Below are 17,010 nucleotides of genomic sequence, written 5' to 3'. Positions count from 1 at the left end.
TAATGGAGGTCTATCCAGCCATCAAAGAACTACATCCATGAACTTAGGGCATGAGATAAATGGTGTTAATAAGGACATTTACGGGGCGCCTGGGTGGCACAGTCGGTTAAGCGTCTGACTTCAACCAGGTCACGATCTCCCGGTCCGGCAGTTTGAGCCCCGAGTCGGGCTCTGGGCTGATGGCTCGGAGCCTGGAGCCTGTTTCCCATTCTGTGTCTCCCTCTCTCTCTGCCCCTCCCCCATTCATGCTCTGTCTCTCTCTGTCCCAAAAATAAATAAACGTTGAAAAAAAAAATTAAAAAAAAAAAAATAAGGACATTTACTTTCACTTGAATAAGATTTTGGAAAATAAGTGTTTGATTCTGTATATATACCTTGGATGTCTAGTGAATAACATGGAAGATGCAATTATAAGCCTTAAACAGTATATCTCCACCTCTTGATGTTTCACGGATTACACAGGGGTGGTGAAACAGGTTTTAAAGAAAAAAAAAAACTATTACATGGTATGGATGAGTTTATGTGAAAAGTATTTGACTGGGAAACATTAGGATAATTTTTGAATAAATTGATACTAAGTAAAAATGTAGTTGGGCAGTAAGAATATAGCTCTCCTATGAATTAAAAAAGACTGAACAAAGAATTTTGTTTGGACTTGTTTGTGACTAGCCCCATGCTATGTTTCAACTTCTCCTAAGAGACCTTTGCAACCTCAAGGTTTAGGTTTTCTGGCCTTTGGGTGAGAAGTTAAATACATTTGTTTCCAAAATCTAGGCTCCTGAATGTGACTGGGGACTTTTCCAAGATAGTGTGAAAATGGAGAATTGTCAAATCTTAATACGAATACCCGCAGACTGGGAAAGAACTAGTTTGTAGTCTGTATGGGTTCTGTAAATAGTAGAGACCTACAGTGTCTCCCAAAGATGTAGGAAATTGGTGGATGACTAATGTTTGACCTGAAACACAGAAACCTCTACAGCAGCAGAGAATCTCTCTAGGCAAACCTATAGTTATTGGAAGGACCTTCATGAGGGGTAGGTGCTTATGTGTGTCAACCAGAAGAGCAGAGCTCTAGGGAGTCATTGTACCCTGGAAGGAGGCATGCTGGTCACTGAGGACAAGAAAACTAATTTTTCATTTATTTATGACTAGGCTTGGTGTCACCAGTGTTGTGTTCCTGATATTAACATGGAAAATCATTAACAGAAAACCATGAAGTGACTCTTGCTGGACTTTTCTGTGATACTAGAGAGTAAAGGATTAGAGTTCATTTTAGATTTGATTGAAAAAAATATATATATAATCATGTATCATGTATTACTTTTAAAGCTCCATGGAGTAATTAACAGCTGAAACACAAATACATAGATGCATAAATAATGAATTGTGTGAAGTATTACAAGTGTTAACACAATCTTAAGTTTACAGAATTATCCAGAGATATTTTACACTTTTTTCACTTAAGCTGTGTGTACACAGACCTTATTATAAATGGATTGTGATTCATCATCTAAACAAAGCTGAACCTGTGGTTTCATGAAAATTGATGACCCACATCGGAATCTATAAGACTGTATCTATTGAAGAAAGAGACTGGGGAGAAGAGACTGTTTAAAATGCATAAAAATATTAGTCCTGACTATAAATACTGCAGCAAATTTATGAACAAATTCACAGATGGCAAGGGCATCAGCTATAGGGAATAGGGTTTCCAAACATCCTATTCCCAACCCAGCTATTCACCACTTGAGGTAAAACAGACTATAAAGTTAACTGTCAACAGTAGCACAAGAACTATTCCCCGTGCTGTGTGTGTGCGGCACAGAGCTTAGATATAATACTACTTATCTCACTGTGTCAGGAGTAAAAGAGTATTTCAGAGATGTCCATGACAGACTCACTGGATTGAATAATAATAATTATAAATGTGACTCTAAAAAACTTTCTTTTTTGTTTGGTTTTACAAAGTTGCCTACCTCATCGGAGCCATCTGCACAGTCAAAATCTCCATCACACCAGAACCTCGAAGAAACACAGTCCCCATTGGCACAGAGAAAATCTTTCAATGTGCAGGTCTGAGGCTCTGGAGACAGAAAAATAGCACAGGCTTATTCGATTATATGCAACTACATTCTAAATTTATATGACATATAGCATGAGGTAGCATTAAGAAAAAGGAGGTTAGCCAAGCAATTGTATAGGAAGCCAATAAATAGTTTCGAAAAAGTGTTTCATGAAGCATCTATGGTACACAGTATGATGATTTTTCAAATTTATTTTAAAATCATGAATAGAAAGTGGCATTACAGAAACAAATTGATAAAAAGACAAAAGATAGCTTACTGTTTAGTAAAAATACAACATCAAAGTAAAATAAGACATAAGAATCTACATATTACATAATAACAAATCTTTTCCAGTTGTTGGAACTCTAAGTCATTTTATGTTTTTACTTTAAGACATTTTGTGACTCTGTACCTATGGGGCTATTTATTAACTGAGTAGTAAGTCTAGGTTTTGACTTTTATATTGTATTCTAACAAATTTCTAATTCTTCAATTTTGTCCCCAGAGAGTCTAGAGTTCATAAAACAAGAAGAATACATGGGAATATTATTGGACATGACTGGGTGGGTAAGAGTTGAAAGGACACAAGGAACTCCACTTTTTAAAAACTGCCTTTTGGGGCACCTGGGTGACTCAGTCAGCTACGTGCCCAACTTTGGCTCAGGTCATGATCTCATGGTTCGTGAGTTCAAGCTCCACATTGGGCTTGCTGCTGTCAGCACAGAGCCTACATTGGATCCTCGGTCCCCCTCCCCCTCTGCCTCTCTCTCTCTCTCTCTCTCTCTCAAAAATAAACATTAAAAAATAACTGAAAACTGCCTTTTTGTTTATGCAAATGTTTGCTCATGTCCTGCAGCATTTACCTGCCATTTTAAGTAATTTGCCAGTTATTGATTTAATTATGCTTCACCATAGTCCACATAGGATATAAGCCAAATAGTATGACTTACTGCTTGGCTTAACTCCTATATAGACTATGTTTCATCTGCACAATGACGTAGGATTCCAGGAATTGATATGACTGCTACAGATCATCTCTTGTTTACTTTGTGTTCTTTAAATAGAACTGGTATCTGGCATGATGAAAGACCACTTTTTGTTTTCTCTACTCATTAACTGTATTTACAACTGCCTCACACGCAATAATAGGAGAAAGGAAGGAAGGAGGAAGGAAGAATAACAGAAACTTAAAGAATATCCGTATGAAGCCTATCTTCTGCATAAATATTGTGAATAATTTGGCCCACATTTGATTACTGCTATACACAATCACTCAGTTTCTAGCTAAAGGGTAATACCAAGAATGCTTGGCGTCATGAAGGCTCTTATATTTCTATGTAGAGATCCCTCCTGAGACCACTGGGAGAACTATGGAAAGTGTAAATATGTATCAGCATTTTGTTCTGCTCTGAGACTTTATATACTAAAATGTGAACTTCAGGCTATGAATAAGACAAAATACTATTCAGTGGAATGAGAAAAAGCCATGTAACAGAAGGATCCCTTCATTTCTCAACACCCCATTGTTTAGTGAGGATGACAATAGCACTTTCTCTTTTCATCTTTGCATTATATTTACGTATATTATCCCTTAATCTTAAAAACAACTGTATTAATATTACTATATATAACAATAATAATTATTACCAGCTACCGGTTGCTTATTTGTTGTTAGGCACTAAATGAAATTAATGCTAAGTACTTGAATTAACTCAACGATTAATTCTAACAACTGTGTAAGGCAGGTGCTACTATAGGACCCTTTTGCCAATGAGTAAGTTGAGGCACTGAGAGGATAAGGAACTGTCTCCAAATCACCCTGTAGGAAGAAGAGCCAGTACTGAACTTGAACCTAGACGATCTAATACCACGGCCTGTACTATTTAATACTAGGCCATATCATTGTCTCCCTTACTACCGAAGAAATAACAAGTGTTCACATATTACAGAGATGGACAATAAAGGCCTGGGAAGTCAAGTTACTTGTCCAAGGCACATGGCTAACAATGTATACTTCACTTAGAAATAAAAGAGAACTCTTTTTCTCTTATCGTTCTTCCATACTGAAGCCATTTCACCCTCCTGTTTACACACGAGCAGTTTTCTTCTTAGGGAAAAGAAATTGTAGTGAAATTAATAAGTTAATTAATCAGTGCTCAATTTATTTAATAATGGAAAATAACAATCAAAATGATTTTCATTAAAAATCAGAGAGCATTTTTTAAACACACACTTAGATGTTTAAAAGAAACAGCAGTAGAAACTTTGAATTTATGTATTTGGAAGTGTCTGAACAGAATATATTTATCCTTTAATATTCTAACTTGACTTTATGCTAATTAAACACAAGTGTGTTCATCATGTGCTACACAGAAATGACATCACAGACTTTGACACACTTTTCTATAGGCAGGGTTGGATGTTGCTGATCTAAGGTGATAACAAGTTATAAAGTCATAAAGTACTTCAAAGCATTCACCCAGTAATTCCACACAACACTTGTTCTATAGAGACTTTGATAACATTGCTAATTACTCTGTTTTAATAGGGGAGGAGAGGAACTGAGTGATTTTTTGGAAAAAAATTTTTTTCAGTGCATATGAAAATATGTATGTTTCTAGCATGAAATGCCAGCAAAACCACTTCTGAATAATAATCATGAATTATTTATACATATACAAATGTCATCAAGAATGGGATAGCAAGTCTGTTTTTAACTCTCATCTGTATGCCTCAGAATCTTTTGCCACTGGATGTCTCAAAATGAAACTTTCTCTTGAGAAAACCATAATTAAGTTATGAGACAAGGTCCTGAGGGATTGCATTCTCTTGCCGTTTCTTAACTTTGATCTTTTCTGGATAAAGTAAAAGACCAATGTTTAGATGTTGGCATGATAGTTAGCTTTTTTGTTAAAAAGAAGAGCAAAATGATCATACCTGGAAGATAACCCATTTGGAAAGAAAATTTGAATTTGAAATTTCCTCTCGTATTTCCAAAATGTTTTTCTCACATTAACTTTTTCTGATATTGCCTATGTCTCCAGATCTAAAGTAGATAGGGAACCCCACGCATGAAAAATTAACCAGGTTTTCCATAAGTCTCATTTAAACATGCCAAATCAACAACAAAGAAGCCTTCACAGGATATTTTGGAAAACTGATCTGGATTCTATAATGAAAATAAAAAATAGGGGCATTATATAGATAAGTCATTTCCTTCGATACTAAAGGAAGAAAAGCATACAGCTTCAAAACTCAAAAGAACTTTGGAAGCTATCCTGCACAAAATGGAAAAAAAACTAAGTTTAGAAAATAAAAGTGAGTTTCAAAGCCACAGAGTTAGTGGCAGAGCAGAAAGGCTTCCAGACTCCAATTTCTCTGCTGAGTATATTATCATAAACCCTTGGTGATAAGTTCAAAAGTTATATAAATGTGGGTGTAAGCATCTGAGGAGAATTTTTAGAATACAATTAGTATAACTGACATGCTATACAAATAATCTTCTGATATAAATTCAGTGTGAAAGTACTAGAAATTCAAATAAGGCAGACACAGCTTGTCTCTCTACGAAAACTGTAATCTGGCTGATCAAGTTATTTAGTGCTTTTATATCTATTCGATTGTTAGCTACTTCTTAATAATGAAAAGATATGAAATAATTTATTTTGCACATCAGTTACTTAGCAGGTGTACATGCCGCATACATTACATTTATTGCTGATAAAGATAGCATAGGTGCTAAGACTTGTCAGATATTTTCAAACCTTTGATACAGATGACAAAGTAACTCCAGTGACAATAAAATTTTCTTGTTTCTAAGAGCATAAATCATTGTTGGAGCAAAGTGTCCCTGATGAACACTTTACAAGGGAAACGATCAGCAGATGATGAAGAAAATGATGATGGACTAATTATGCTATATAAATACAAAAAAGAGAAAGCATATTAGATTGAAAACATAGCTGGTAGTTAATTGCTTCACTATGATGTAAACTCTTCCCACATCTATGCCTGGAGTGTTTACCACACAATTTAAAAAGTAAACTCATCATATCAGATTCATAAACACAAAAATCCAAAAGCGATTTTAAAAATACACTGCTAATATTATAAATGTGTCAGGCCCTGTGCTAAACCCTGAGAAATAGCTCTACTCCCTACCCTGTCTGCAGACATTTAAATAGGAACTCAGATAAATGCAATAAGGGAATGAGTGGATCAATGGAATGCATGTGAGTGTTGGTTGATAGAATGTGGTCACATAAAAAAAATGCTACTGTTGTTTTTAACACTAAGGCTAATTTACTATCTCTGCTATATTCCACTACTTAATAATTGCTAACAATAATTGCTCAAATATGAATCAAAATGCATACAATTGACTAATGATATTTAGACAATATGGTAACATTATATTGTTATCTTTTGGGGTATACTGTTATCATTTATATATATTTAAATTAAATATATATGTGTTGGGGGCACCTGGGTGGCTCAGTTGGTTAAATGTTTGACTTTGGCTCAGGTCACGATCTCACCATTTGTGAATTCGAGTCCCACATCGGGCTCTGTGCAGACAGCTCAGAGCCTGGAGCCGGTTTCAGATTCTGTGTCTCCCTCTCTCTCTCTGTCCCTCCCCTGCTTGCATTCTGTCTCTCTCTCTCAAAAATAAATAAAGATATACACATATATATATATATATATATATGATGTGATATATATATAGTCCTGATTATAATATATAAATAATAATTTATATCCATATATAATACAGTTTTATTGTAATTATATACTTCTAAAATTATAATAATTAAATAAAATTATAAAACTTTCAATAGATAGTTAAAAAAATGGGAAATATCTCGATAACATTTTACACAGGAGCAGTAATTGTTCTCCTGCTGACCTATATATGACCAACCTCTTGGTGCTTTATGTAGTTATGTTGTATTCTTTTCTCTCTTTTCATAGGCTCCACTTCTGCCCATGTAGAACTGTTGACATTTTCAATGTTTAAACTTTCTCATTTCTTCAGGTCTATTCAGATGGTACTGTCAAACACCACTCAATTATCTTGATCCCTTGAGCCTTCCTCTCACACATTCTTACATGTTTAATATGTTATCAGTTCTGATACTGGTTCTGTGTATCCCCTCTATCCTTCCATTCACAACTATAATATGCTTCATTCTTGTTCACTGTCCTCTCGCCTCTGCAAATTCATCAACATTGTTATCTTAGGCCACATACCCAGAGTGAATGGGGACTAAAAGTGGACCACACATAATGGGGTATTTTATACTGCAATGCTTGATAGTGCAGGCACTCTCTTGCTTTTCCTAAGGGTTCTGTGGCGATGGCTACAGTGATTTCTCACTGTTTTCCCAGAGACAAGTGAGAAGCTGTGTTCCTTCTCCTTGAGTTCTTGCAAAATCATACCCAACCACTTTGGAAACCCCAGCAGACTCAGAAACAGGTTATCTCCACCCTCCATTCTTCCTCCCATTCTTCTCCAGTTATAGCAGTAGTTTAACTTCTATATAATTTCAACCACTCCTTGAATAAAGGGTTTTCAAAGATATAAGTTTCAAATGTGGCCTTCTCACTTACCCTCTCTTTCAGTCATTGTGCTATTCTTCTCAGGTATCTTATTGACAATTAACACTAAATGTATCCCAAACTAAGCTAAGTAGTTATATGCATATTTAAGCTCTGAAATGGAAGTGAATTAAATAGAGAGTGTATATGTAATTGCTTCTTTTTTGCATTTACTCTTCTATTCCTGCCATTCTTACCTCATTAGGTTTTTATTTTAATCACTGGAAAGAATCTGAAAATCTGCTATATAAAGTTTTTTCAGAGTTACTGATTAAAAGAATCTATAACACTCTAAGTAAGATCAGTTGAGAGATACATATATGATGGAATAATAAAAATTCCCATAATCAGAGTATTCCATAATCATAACGATCCAGAGATTTCACAGTTAATGGACCTGATCCTCAAACACCAGTCAGATTAAAGTTCAAAAGTTATTTTTAAAAAGTTGATATTTTGCAAACTGAATATCCAAGTGGTTTATGAAGGCTATGACTCTACTAATTATATACTTTTATATAACCTCTTCCTATGCTTTAATGTAACAGTTTCTATTTCATCTCCTGTATCTTGGGAAATGATTGTTCTTAGTCTAATGTATAAGATTAAACACTATTGGGGGCAACAGGGTGGCTCACTCGGTTAAGCATCCAACTCTTGGTTTCAGCTCAGGTCATGATCTCACAGTTCATGGCATCGAGCCCCTCATTGAGCTCTACACTGACTGCGTAAAGCATGCTTGGGATTTTCTCTCTTTTCCTCTCTCTGCCTCTGCCTTTTCCCTCTCTATATTCCTCCCCCCCCCCCCACATTCCCTAAATAAATAAATAAATAAATAAATAAATAAATAAGAGTAGACACTTGTTTTCACCAAATCCTTTTTGGAAGTAGCAGAATATTTAATAAATGGAATTTGATTATTATCTTATTTTAAGCATGATTATATTGCTTTTTTTTGTTTAAATGCTGGTAAGAAATATATTCAGAAATTAATGTTAGAATATAAACATGCTGTCACAATTTTACATACTGCCACACTTTTTAGAAAATAAAATTGTTGGACAATTATTGTCTTTTAAATTTATTACATAAAAATGCAGGAGGCAGATGATATTAATAGTGTTATTCTATTTTCAGAGCAAAGCATCCTGAATACATATGGTGTTCTCTACTCCAGAGAGAATAAATGATATTTTGCTGAAAGATGCTCTTGGGTAAATTTGTAGTGTAAAAGGATTTGAGACTGAAATGAAATGAATACCATCCGTTAAAGAATGATATGTTTTGTACTGTCTCCACATCATTCAGCTCTTTGTATGAACTTGCATCAAGGGCTTACTGTGTTGCATACTAATGGGTTGCACTAAACCTCATGACACTTTCATACCAATTCTGATAACTACAAGAAAATAACTTCCAGTATGAACATTTCAATAATTCCACCATTTGAGATTCAGGTCAATTTAGTCCGAATATTCTTGTCCAAATGTGAATATATTTATAAAAATGTGAGCTGTGGGACAGATAGGTTCAAATTCATACCTTAACTGAACTAAACATTGCTCTCCTGCTTATTGAATATGCTTCATGCTCACAGTGTTCTCAAGCAACAGCTACTTACTACAGTTTTCTTCATCTGAATTATCACTGCAGTCATTTTGGCTATCACACCTCCAGTGATCTGGAATACAGTTGTTGTTTTTACACTGGAATTCATGAGGTCCACAAGTCTTTTTGTCTGTAATAGAAAGAATCAGAGTTTGCATCACTGACTTCCATGAAGATATCCCTCACAATATCCTTACTGCCATGCCAAATTCAGGGCATATGACATTTCCTCAGACCTTAACTCAGTTACTAACTGAGAAGCATCTCTAGGAAAAACTGAAGTTAAGTGCTAAATAAAATTCATCCTACTGTCTTGTTTTATGTTATCAGTCATGCTTTCATCACTAGCCAATTATAAAGCAATTGATTGGCCCACCCAAACAAAGTCAACACAAATCAATCAAAAAAATCAAAACTATTAAGAACTACCATTCTCTTTAGGATACTCCCTCCCTAAGCCACCTTCTATTTCTTGCATAAGACAGCAAAAATAAATGGTTATTAGTCAGACTCTGAGGTTGTCATCTTGTCTTCCTCCCTAAGAATTTCTTACTCATAATCAACCTATCAACTGATCTAAACTCATAGATTATAATAGAACCTGTAGTGTACAGACCTTGAAAATTAATGAAGTATCGTGTCATTTGATTTCTAAACAATCCCACTGAGTACAAGGCCAGGTATTAACTAGCCTTTCACTTTACAAATGACAAAACAGAGACTTAGAGTCTAGAAGCCTGATGAAGTTTTACTACCATTAAATGGCACAGTCAATGTGTGTGTGTGTGTGTGTGTGTGTGTGTGTGTGTGTGTGTTTACTCCTGCTTCAGTGCTCTTTACAAGAAACCTGTGTCCAGAATTGAGCCAGAATCAGAATGCATGCAATAAGAATATATCTAAATCTTAGGTCATATATTCTTAAATTTTCACAAGAGTAATAGCTAACTGTATACAGCCTAAAGCAGTGCTTCTGAAACTTTAATGCACACACATATAAATTACTTCGGAATTTTGCTAAAATGCAGATTGTGATTATGTAGATCTGGATTTCTAAGAAGCTCTCTAGTGATAACACTGTCCTTGGTCTATGAGACACCCTGATTACCAAGGGTCTGAAAGCTAAAGATGGAATGAATTCAATAATATAACGATAATAAAATTGTAAATGCTAATGTGTCAATTAGGACACATTCCCTATCTTGACTCCTTACTCTCAGGTGTATTAGAGATGGACAGTGAGTTTAACAACGCAGACTAATAAAATAGATTAACTAAAGGAGAAGATAAGCAATTTGGTGGTGTTTGCTTTAAAATATGTCTTGTAAAATTCAAATAAAATTATGAAAGCAAAAGTGATTTAGATATAATTGGAAAATTAAATAATGAACATCTATTAAGGATCTAACCTACCTCTTGGCTAAGCATTTTCCTAAAACATGATCATATTCAGCCTTCATAACATCCCTAAGAAGTATTATTATATGCACTTAAAATAATGAGAAAAATAAGTTTCAAGGAGTTTAAGCAATTTCTCCAATATTACAAAGATATTAAATGACAATGGAAAAATTTATATCCAGATCTCACTACAGAAATATACATTTCTGTAGAAGTTCTCATGATAGACTTCAAATTTTTCAAACTTTGCAAAATTTTCTACAGATAGATAGTCCTTATATATATCTATATATAACGAGCCTGTATTTCCCTTCCTCCTTCCCTCCCTTTCTTCCACCAGCCTACCTGCCTGTTAATGATTAGTCAGTACCTAACTTGTGTCACTGTGTTGAGTGCTGTGTTTTGTGGTATATCCTTTTCACTTGTGTTACACGTTAAATTAGATTTTAAAATTGGCTTAAAATCTGTAAGTTGCCTTTTGGTATTGTTGATTGTCTCCTTTGCTGTGCAGGGGCTTTTTATCTTGATGAAGTCCCAATAGTTCATTTCTACTTTTATTTCCCTTGACTTCGGAGGCAGATGGAACTAGAGGGTATTATGCTAAATGAAATAAGTCAGTCAGAGAAAGACAGATATCATGTTTTCGCTCATATGTGGAATTTGAGAAACTTAACAAAAGACCATGGGGGAAAGGAAGGGAAAAAATAGTTTCAAACAGAGAGGGAGGCAAACCATAAGAGACTCTTAATACAGAGAACAATTGAAGGTTGATGTGGGGGGAGGGGAAAATGGGTGATGGGCATTTAGGAGGGCAGTTGTTGGGATGATCACTGGGTGTTGTATGTGAGTGATGAACCATGGGAATCTACTCCCAAAACCAAGAGCACTGTATACACTGTATGTTAGCTGACTTGACAATAAATTATATTTAAAAAATAAAAGTAAATAAGAGAAAAAAATAATAAAATTGGCTTAAAATATGCAGAAGTCTAACACAGCATTTTTCACATTTCACTCAGTCAAGAAATGTGTTAGGATGATTGGAATTTCAATAATGACCACTCAAAATAGGGGTTCAGTACTGAACTATGTATATGGTTGTTTCATTTTAGCAATTAAAACAAACTTTTCTGAAGCCACTACTCTATGCTTATCTAAGATTATGTTTATTAATTCCTCTCTATGTGTTGTTTGCATTATTTTAAAATATTGTTTTAAAATTTTAGAATATAAGAAAGTAAGAAAGATCAGACTGGATCAAACAAATAGACTATGTGACCTAGAATTACAACATTGGCCCCAAGCAATTCCCCATGGCTATGCAAGGTTCACATTTGATACTATCAATACAATGAGTGTTTTGGGGTTTGTTTGTTTTTTTTCCTCCTGAATCCCATTTGTACATTTGTTTTCTATGTTTAAATATTTGTATCATATTTTGTGTTTGAAAGAGATCTGCACTTACTTTATTTCTTAACAAAAACAAGTTACAGTTGATTGCTAAGATTTCAGTTAGGGCATACAGAAACAGTAACACTGAAAGGTTAATTGCCTTATGCAAGGCTATTCAAACGTTTTGTTTCCAAATTATTATGTATTCCATATGTATTCCAAATGACACTGCCTATAAAAATGAGAAATACAAACTATACAGACCATATAGACTTTGTTCTTCATTTAAAGTCTCCCTTGAGGAGATTAAATATAAATATAATATATTTATATTATATATAAAATATAAATATAATATAAATATATTTTAATAGGAAAATGTATTAGCAAGGTAAAATAGCAGTTATCAAATTGGCTACACATTAATATCACCTGGGGAATTTAAAAAAATTCCTTTGCCCAGTCAATATCCCACATCAATAAAATCTGGGTAGATCACAGACATCAGTATTTTTATTAAAGCTAGCCAGCTGCTTCCAATGACTAGGCAAGACTGAAAATCACTGGCCCAAAAACCTAATTGTAGAATAGAACATATAGAATTCCACATTATAATACTTTAGAGTAATTAATATAAAAAGATCACAATATATAATTTTTTTTATTTATTCAAAATATTAAATAGCATTGGAACAATGTAGTTTTTTTATATTATAAGAATGGAGAAAACAAATGGAGTTTTTGAAAACTTTTTTTTTTTATTTACTATGTTCCCACATGAATTACAGATACTACTACATATTTGATCCTCACAGAGGGACTACCAAAATGTAAAACTATGTAGTATCTACTGCAATCTTATTGCCACTTACATATGCATGGGCTATTTCTGAAAATAATAGTAATAATGTCTTTGTGAGCAAGAACTGGAGAAGAGGGCTGGGATACAGGAGTGGAAAAGAAATTTAGTTTTCTCATTATACCAAAAGAAATCCAAAGGAATGTAAAAACTACTGAAAGTAATATGTGAATTTAGAAAGGATATAAATACAATGACTATATATATATATATATATATATATATATATATATATATATTTATATATATATTTGATTATATTTCTCTATGTTAGCAATAACCAAAAATGAAACTAAAAAAAGAAAACTTTTACAAGGGCATCAATAAAATAACGAATATCTAGGAATAAAACTAGTGAAATTTGTATAATACCTTCATACTGAAAACTGTAAAACACTACTGAGAAAAAATGAATTCACACCTAAGAAAATGCAACAATATATCATGTTCATGGATTAGAAAACTCAAATTGTTAAAGTTTTCTTGAAATTAGTATAAAGATTTAATGGAACCCCCATCAAAATTCCAGCAAGTTATATTTGAAGAAACTGATTATCCTAAAATATACTGAAATGTAAAGGATCTAGAATAATCAATCAATAATGAAAAAGAAGAAAAAATTGGAGAATTTACAGTACCTGATCTCAAAGATTACTATAAAGCTATGATAATTGAGAAAATGTAGTGTTAAACAAAATGAAACCAGAAATATAAACAAATATATACGGTCAACTCATTTTCAACAAAGGCACAAAATCAATTTAATGAGCCAAAGAAAGTCCTTTTTAGCAAATATTGCTGAAACAATGGCTATCCATAAGGAAAACATAAATCTCAACCTAATATATTTCATACAAAAAAATAATTTGAGATGGGGTTCAGTCAATTAAACATACAACTCTTGATTTCAGCTCAGGTAATGATCTCATGGTTCATGGGTTGAGTCTCTCATTGGGCTCCATGCTGACAGCACAGAACCTGCTTGGGATTCTCTCTCTCTCTCTCTCTCTCTCTCTTCTCTCTGTCTGCCCTTCCTTCCCTCAAAAATGAATAAACTTAAAAAATCTGAGATGGTGATAAACATAATGAATATGGAAAAATATTTTCATAATCTTGGAGTAGGCAAATATTTCTTGGACAGAGCACAAATAGCATTAATAATTAATACAAAATTAGTAAATTGGGCTTCAACAAAATTAAAATGTTTTATTCTTTAAAAAGTATCATTAAGGGGCGCCTGGGTGGCGCAGTCAGTTAAGCGTCCGACTTCAGCCAGGTCACGATCTCGCGGTCCGTGAGTTCGAGCCCCGCGTCAGGCTCTGGGCTGATGGCTCAGAGCCTGGAGCTTGTTTCCGGTTCTGTGTCTCCCTCTCTCTCTGCCCCTCCCCCGTTCACGCTCTGTCTCTCTCTGTCTCAAAAATAAATAAAACGTTGAAAAAAAAATTAAAAAAAAATAATAAAAAGTATCATTAAGAAAATGAATCGGCAAGCAACATATTAAGAAACATCTGCACCATATATATCTGGGAAATTACTTAGATCCAGAATATATAAAATTTTCTATATATCTTACACATTAGCAGACAAAAGACTTGAAAAGATACTTTATAAAATAAAAATATATTTGAATGGCAAATAAAGGTTCTTAAAACCATTGATCATGAAGGTGATGCAAATTCAAACCACAATGAGATACCACTACACACCTAACGAAATTGCTCAAAGAAGCCACACTAAATTTTCATGACAATATAGAGAACTTGAAACTGTCTATTCTAGTTCTTAAAAGGGCAAACATGTATTTACCCTATAACTCAGCAATTTTATATCTAAGTGTTCATGGAAAATGAAAACAAATGTTAACAAAATAAATTTGTACAAGAATGGTTATAGCAGCCTTATTTATAACAATCAACTTCTAAAATAATCCAAGTGAGAATATATCCATTCAACTGAAAACTACTTAGGTATAAAAATATAATGAATTACTAAGACATAACTAAGAAATCTTTTTAAAACGTCATGCAAATGAAAAATTCACAAGCAAAAGTGTAAATAGTATATGCACCTATTTATAACACACCCAAATACAAGTAAAAATAATCTGTGGTGATAGAGAGGAGTTAGGGGTTGTAGAGAGAAATGCTAGGGGAATTGACTAAAAGGTGAGCAAGAGTACTTTCTAGGGGAATTTAATGTAACAAACATGCTGCATAAAATTGCCAAAACTCATCAAACTGAACATTTCAGATCTGAGCACTTTATTTTATTTTAATTAAAAATGACTTTATTATTAGAATTGCTAGGCATTTGAAAAGTCCAAATGATTATAGTATGGTAAAGAATTATTTTACTCCCTGAATGCTCAGGTGTATTCAGAACAGAAGGGCAGTCTGAAAGATAATTCTTGTTTAAAACAAAACAAAACAAAAACAAAACAAAACAAAACAAAACACTACTTATTTGGGGCATTGAGATTTAAATGTTCCATACTAATTATAGGCAGTAGTATGTGTATATGTGTACGTCTGTGTTTATATCACATACATGTATCTCCAGAGATTTCTTTATTTGGCATTTGAGGCTATCATGCCCTCATTCGGTCCTGTGCTAGATATTTGTAGTATCAGTTTGCAATTATCTGTCTTCATTTTTCGGGTGATTTCAGTCCTAATGAGAGTACTGGATTTCCTTAAAGTGCACTTTGTTATCATCTGATACCTTTCCGACCCAAAGATACAGTTAGCTTTGCCCACCCTTAAAAAGCATATCTTTTGAAAATTTTAGATGACATTCAAAAAATACAAATGAACTAGTATTTTATTATAGATTCCAACTATAGTATACATAATTGAGAATATAGAATATAAACGACTGTGTCTAAAATTTCATCCTTTTTGGAGGTGCCAAAGGTTTTATTTTAATCCCAGAGTTAAATAATGCTTCAGCCTACTTGTATCACTTTTTTTTTCCTCTTGAGAACATCCCAAAAAAATGTATCCCACTAAAATGTTTCCAGTAATATTCAGTAGTGATAATATGTTATATGTTGGCCTTTCATATATAACACATTTCATTTTTTCTGGTTAGCTCTGCAGCAGAGAACAAAATAACACATTATATTATTGGGGAAAATGTTAAGATCCTCAGTGAATATGTGACATGATGCCTATCGCATGTATATATTATATATTAAATATCCTAAAAAATAGTATTTTAATGAAGCAATAGATATCTAGAAAATTGAAATTGTACACTGTTACACTAGTAATGTTGTATTATTGCTTTAGAAAATAAAATATCACTTGTAAATTTGTCATGTGTTTTATTCAATTGCTGATTAGGAAAAAATGGCTTGGGAAAATTTATATCTTGAGGTATAGAACTCAGTTGGCTATCAATTTGAAAATATAATACATAAATTAATTTTAGAGAAAATTTAGTAAGAAGATTTTAGCTTGTGATTTAAGAAATGCTGGCAATTCATCTCTACAAAAACAAAACAAAACAAAACAAAACAAAAAACAAAAAACAAACCAGGGATGTGGGGGGCTTGTTGTCCTTGCTAATGTTTTTTGTTCGTAATCACCCCTTTCCATCTTCTAGTTTAGGAAACATGATTACAAATAGATAACTAACATGCAACAACTTTTGTTACCAAAAAGAACAACAAAAAAACAAAAACTCCAGTAAATATAGTCATAGAAACACTGAAGCAAAAGAACTGTGAGAACAGTAAACTATAACCTCAGTCATGGTAGCTGCTTGTTTCTTTTATTCCAGATTATAACGTCATAGAGTCAGAAGTATGACACCAGAATTGGAGTACCTTCTTTTGTAGAAATCCTTGTCCTCCATTGGGGGCAGGATGACAATCTGTTAGCTATCAGAGCATAACTTCTTTATGTCATTCTTTCCATTTTTTTTAAATCAACTTTGTATAGTTCTGATCTCCCAGTCTAAATTCTCCTTAATGTTTCTGTTAGTATCATATGGAAATGAATCACCTATAAATGCTGCTTTACAAAAGTTCTAAACCTCATTGACATTATGAGTTCCTCAACAATGATAAGGGAACATATTCTTTTC

At 33.5% G+C, this 17,010-nt stretch overlaps 1 protein-coding gene across 1 annotated transcript in view; it reads right to left on the bottom strand.

The window, feature by feature from the left end:
- Positions 1–17,010, bottom strand: part of LRP1B (LDL receptor related protein 1B) — a 1,903,200-nt gene that overhangs the window by 167,115 nt on the left and 1,719,075 nt on the right. The window contains exons 67-68 of the mRNA XM_047873645.1: positions 9,286–9,402; positions 1,977–2,083 (exon numbers count right to left, since the gene is read on the bottom strand). Of these exons, the coding sequence (XP_047729601.1) occupies positions 1,977–2,083; positions 9,286–9,402 (224 nt within the window). The remainder of the gene's footprint in view (positions 1–1,976; positions 2,084–9,285; positions 9,403–17,010) is intronic.

This window comes from Prionailurus viverrinus, chromosome C1, assembly GCF_022837055.1.
Source record: "Prionailurus viverrinus isolate Anna chromosome C1, UM_Priviv_1.0, whole genome shotgun sequence".
Classification (NCBI taxonomy): Eukaryota; Metazoa; Chordata; class Mammalia; order Carnivora; family Felidae; genus Prionailurus; species Prionailurus viverrinus.
This window is presented reverse-complemented; position numbering and strand designations above follow the sequence as displayed.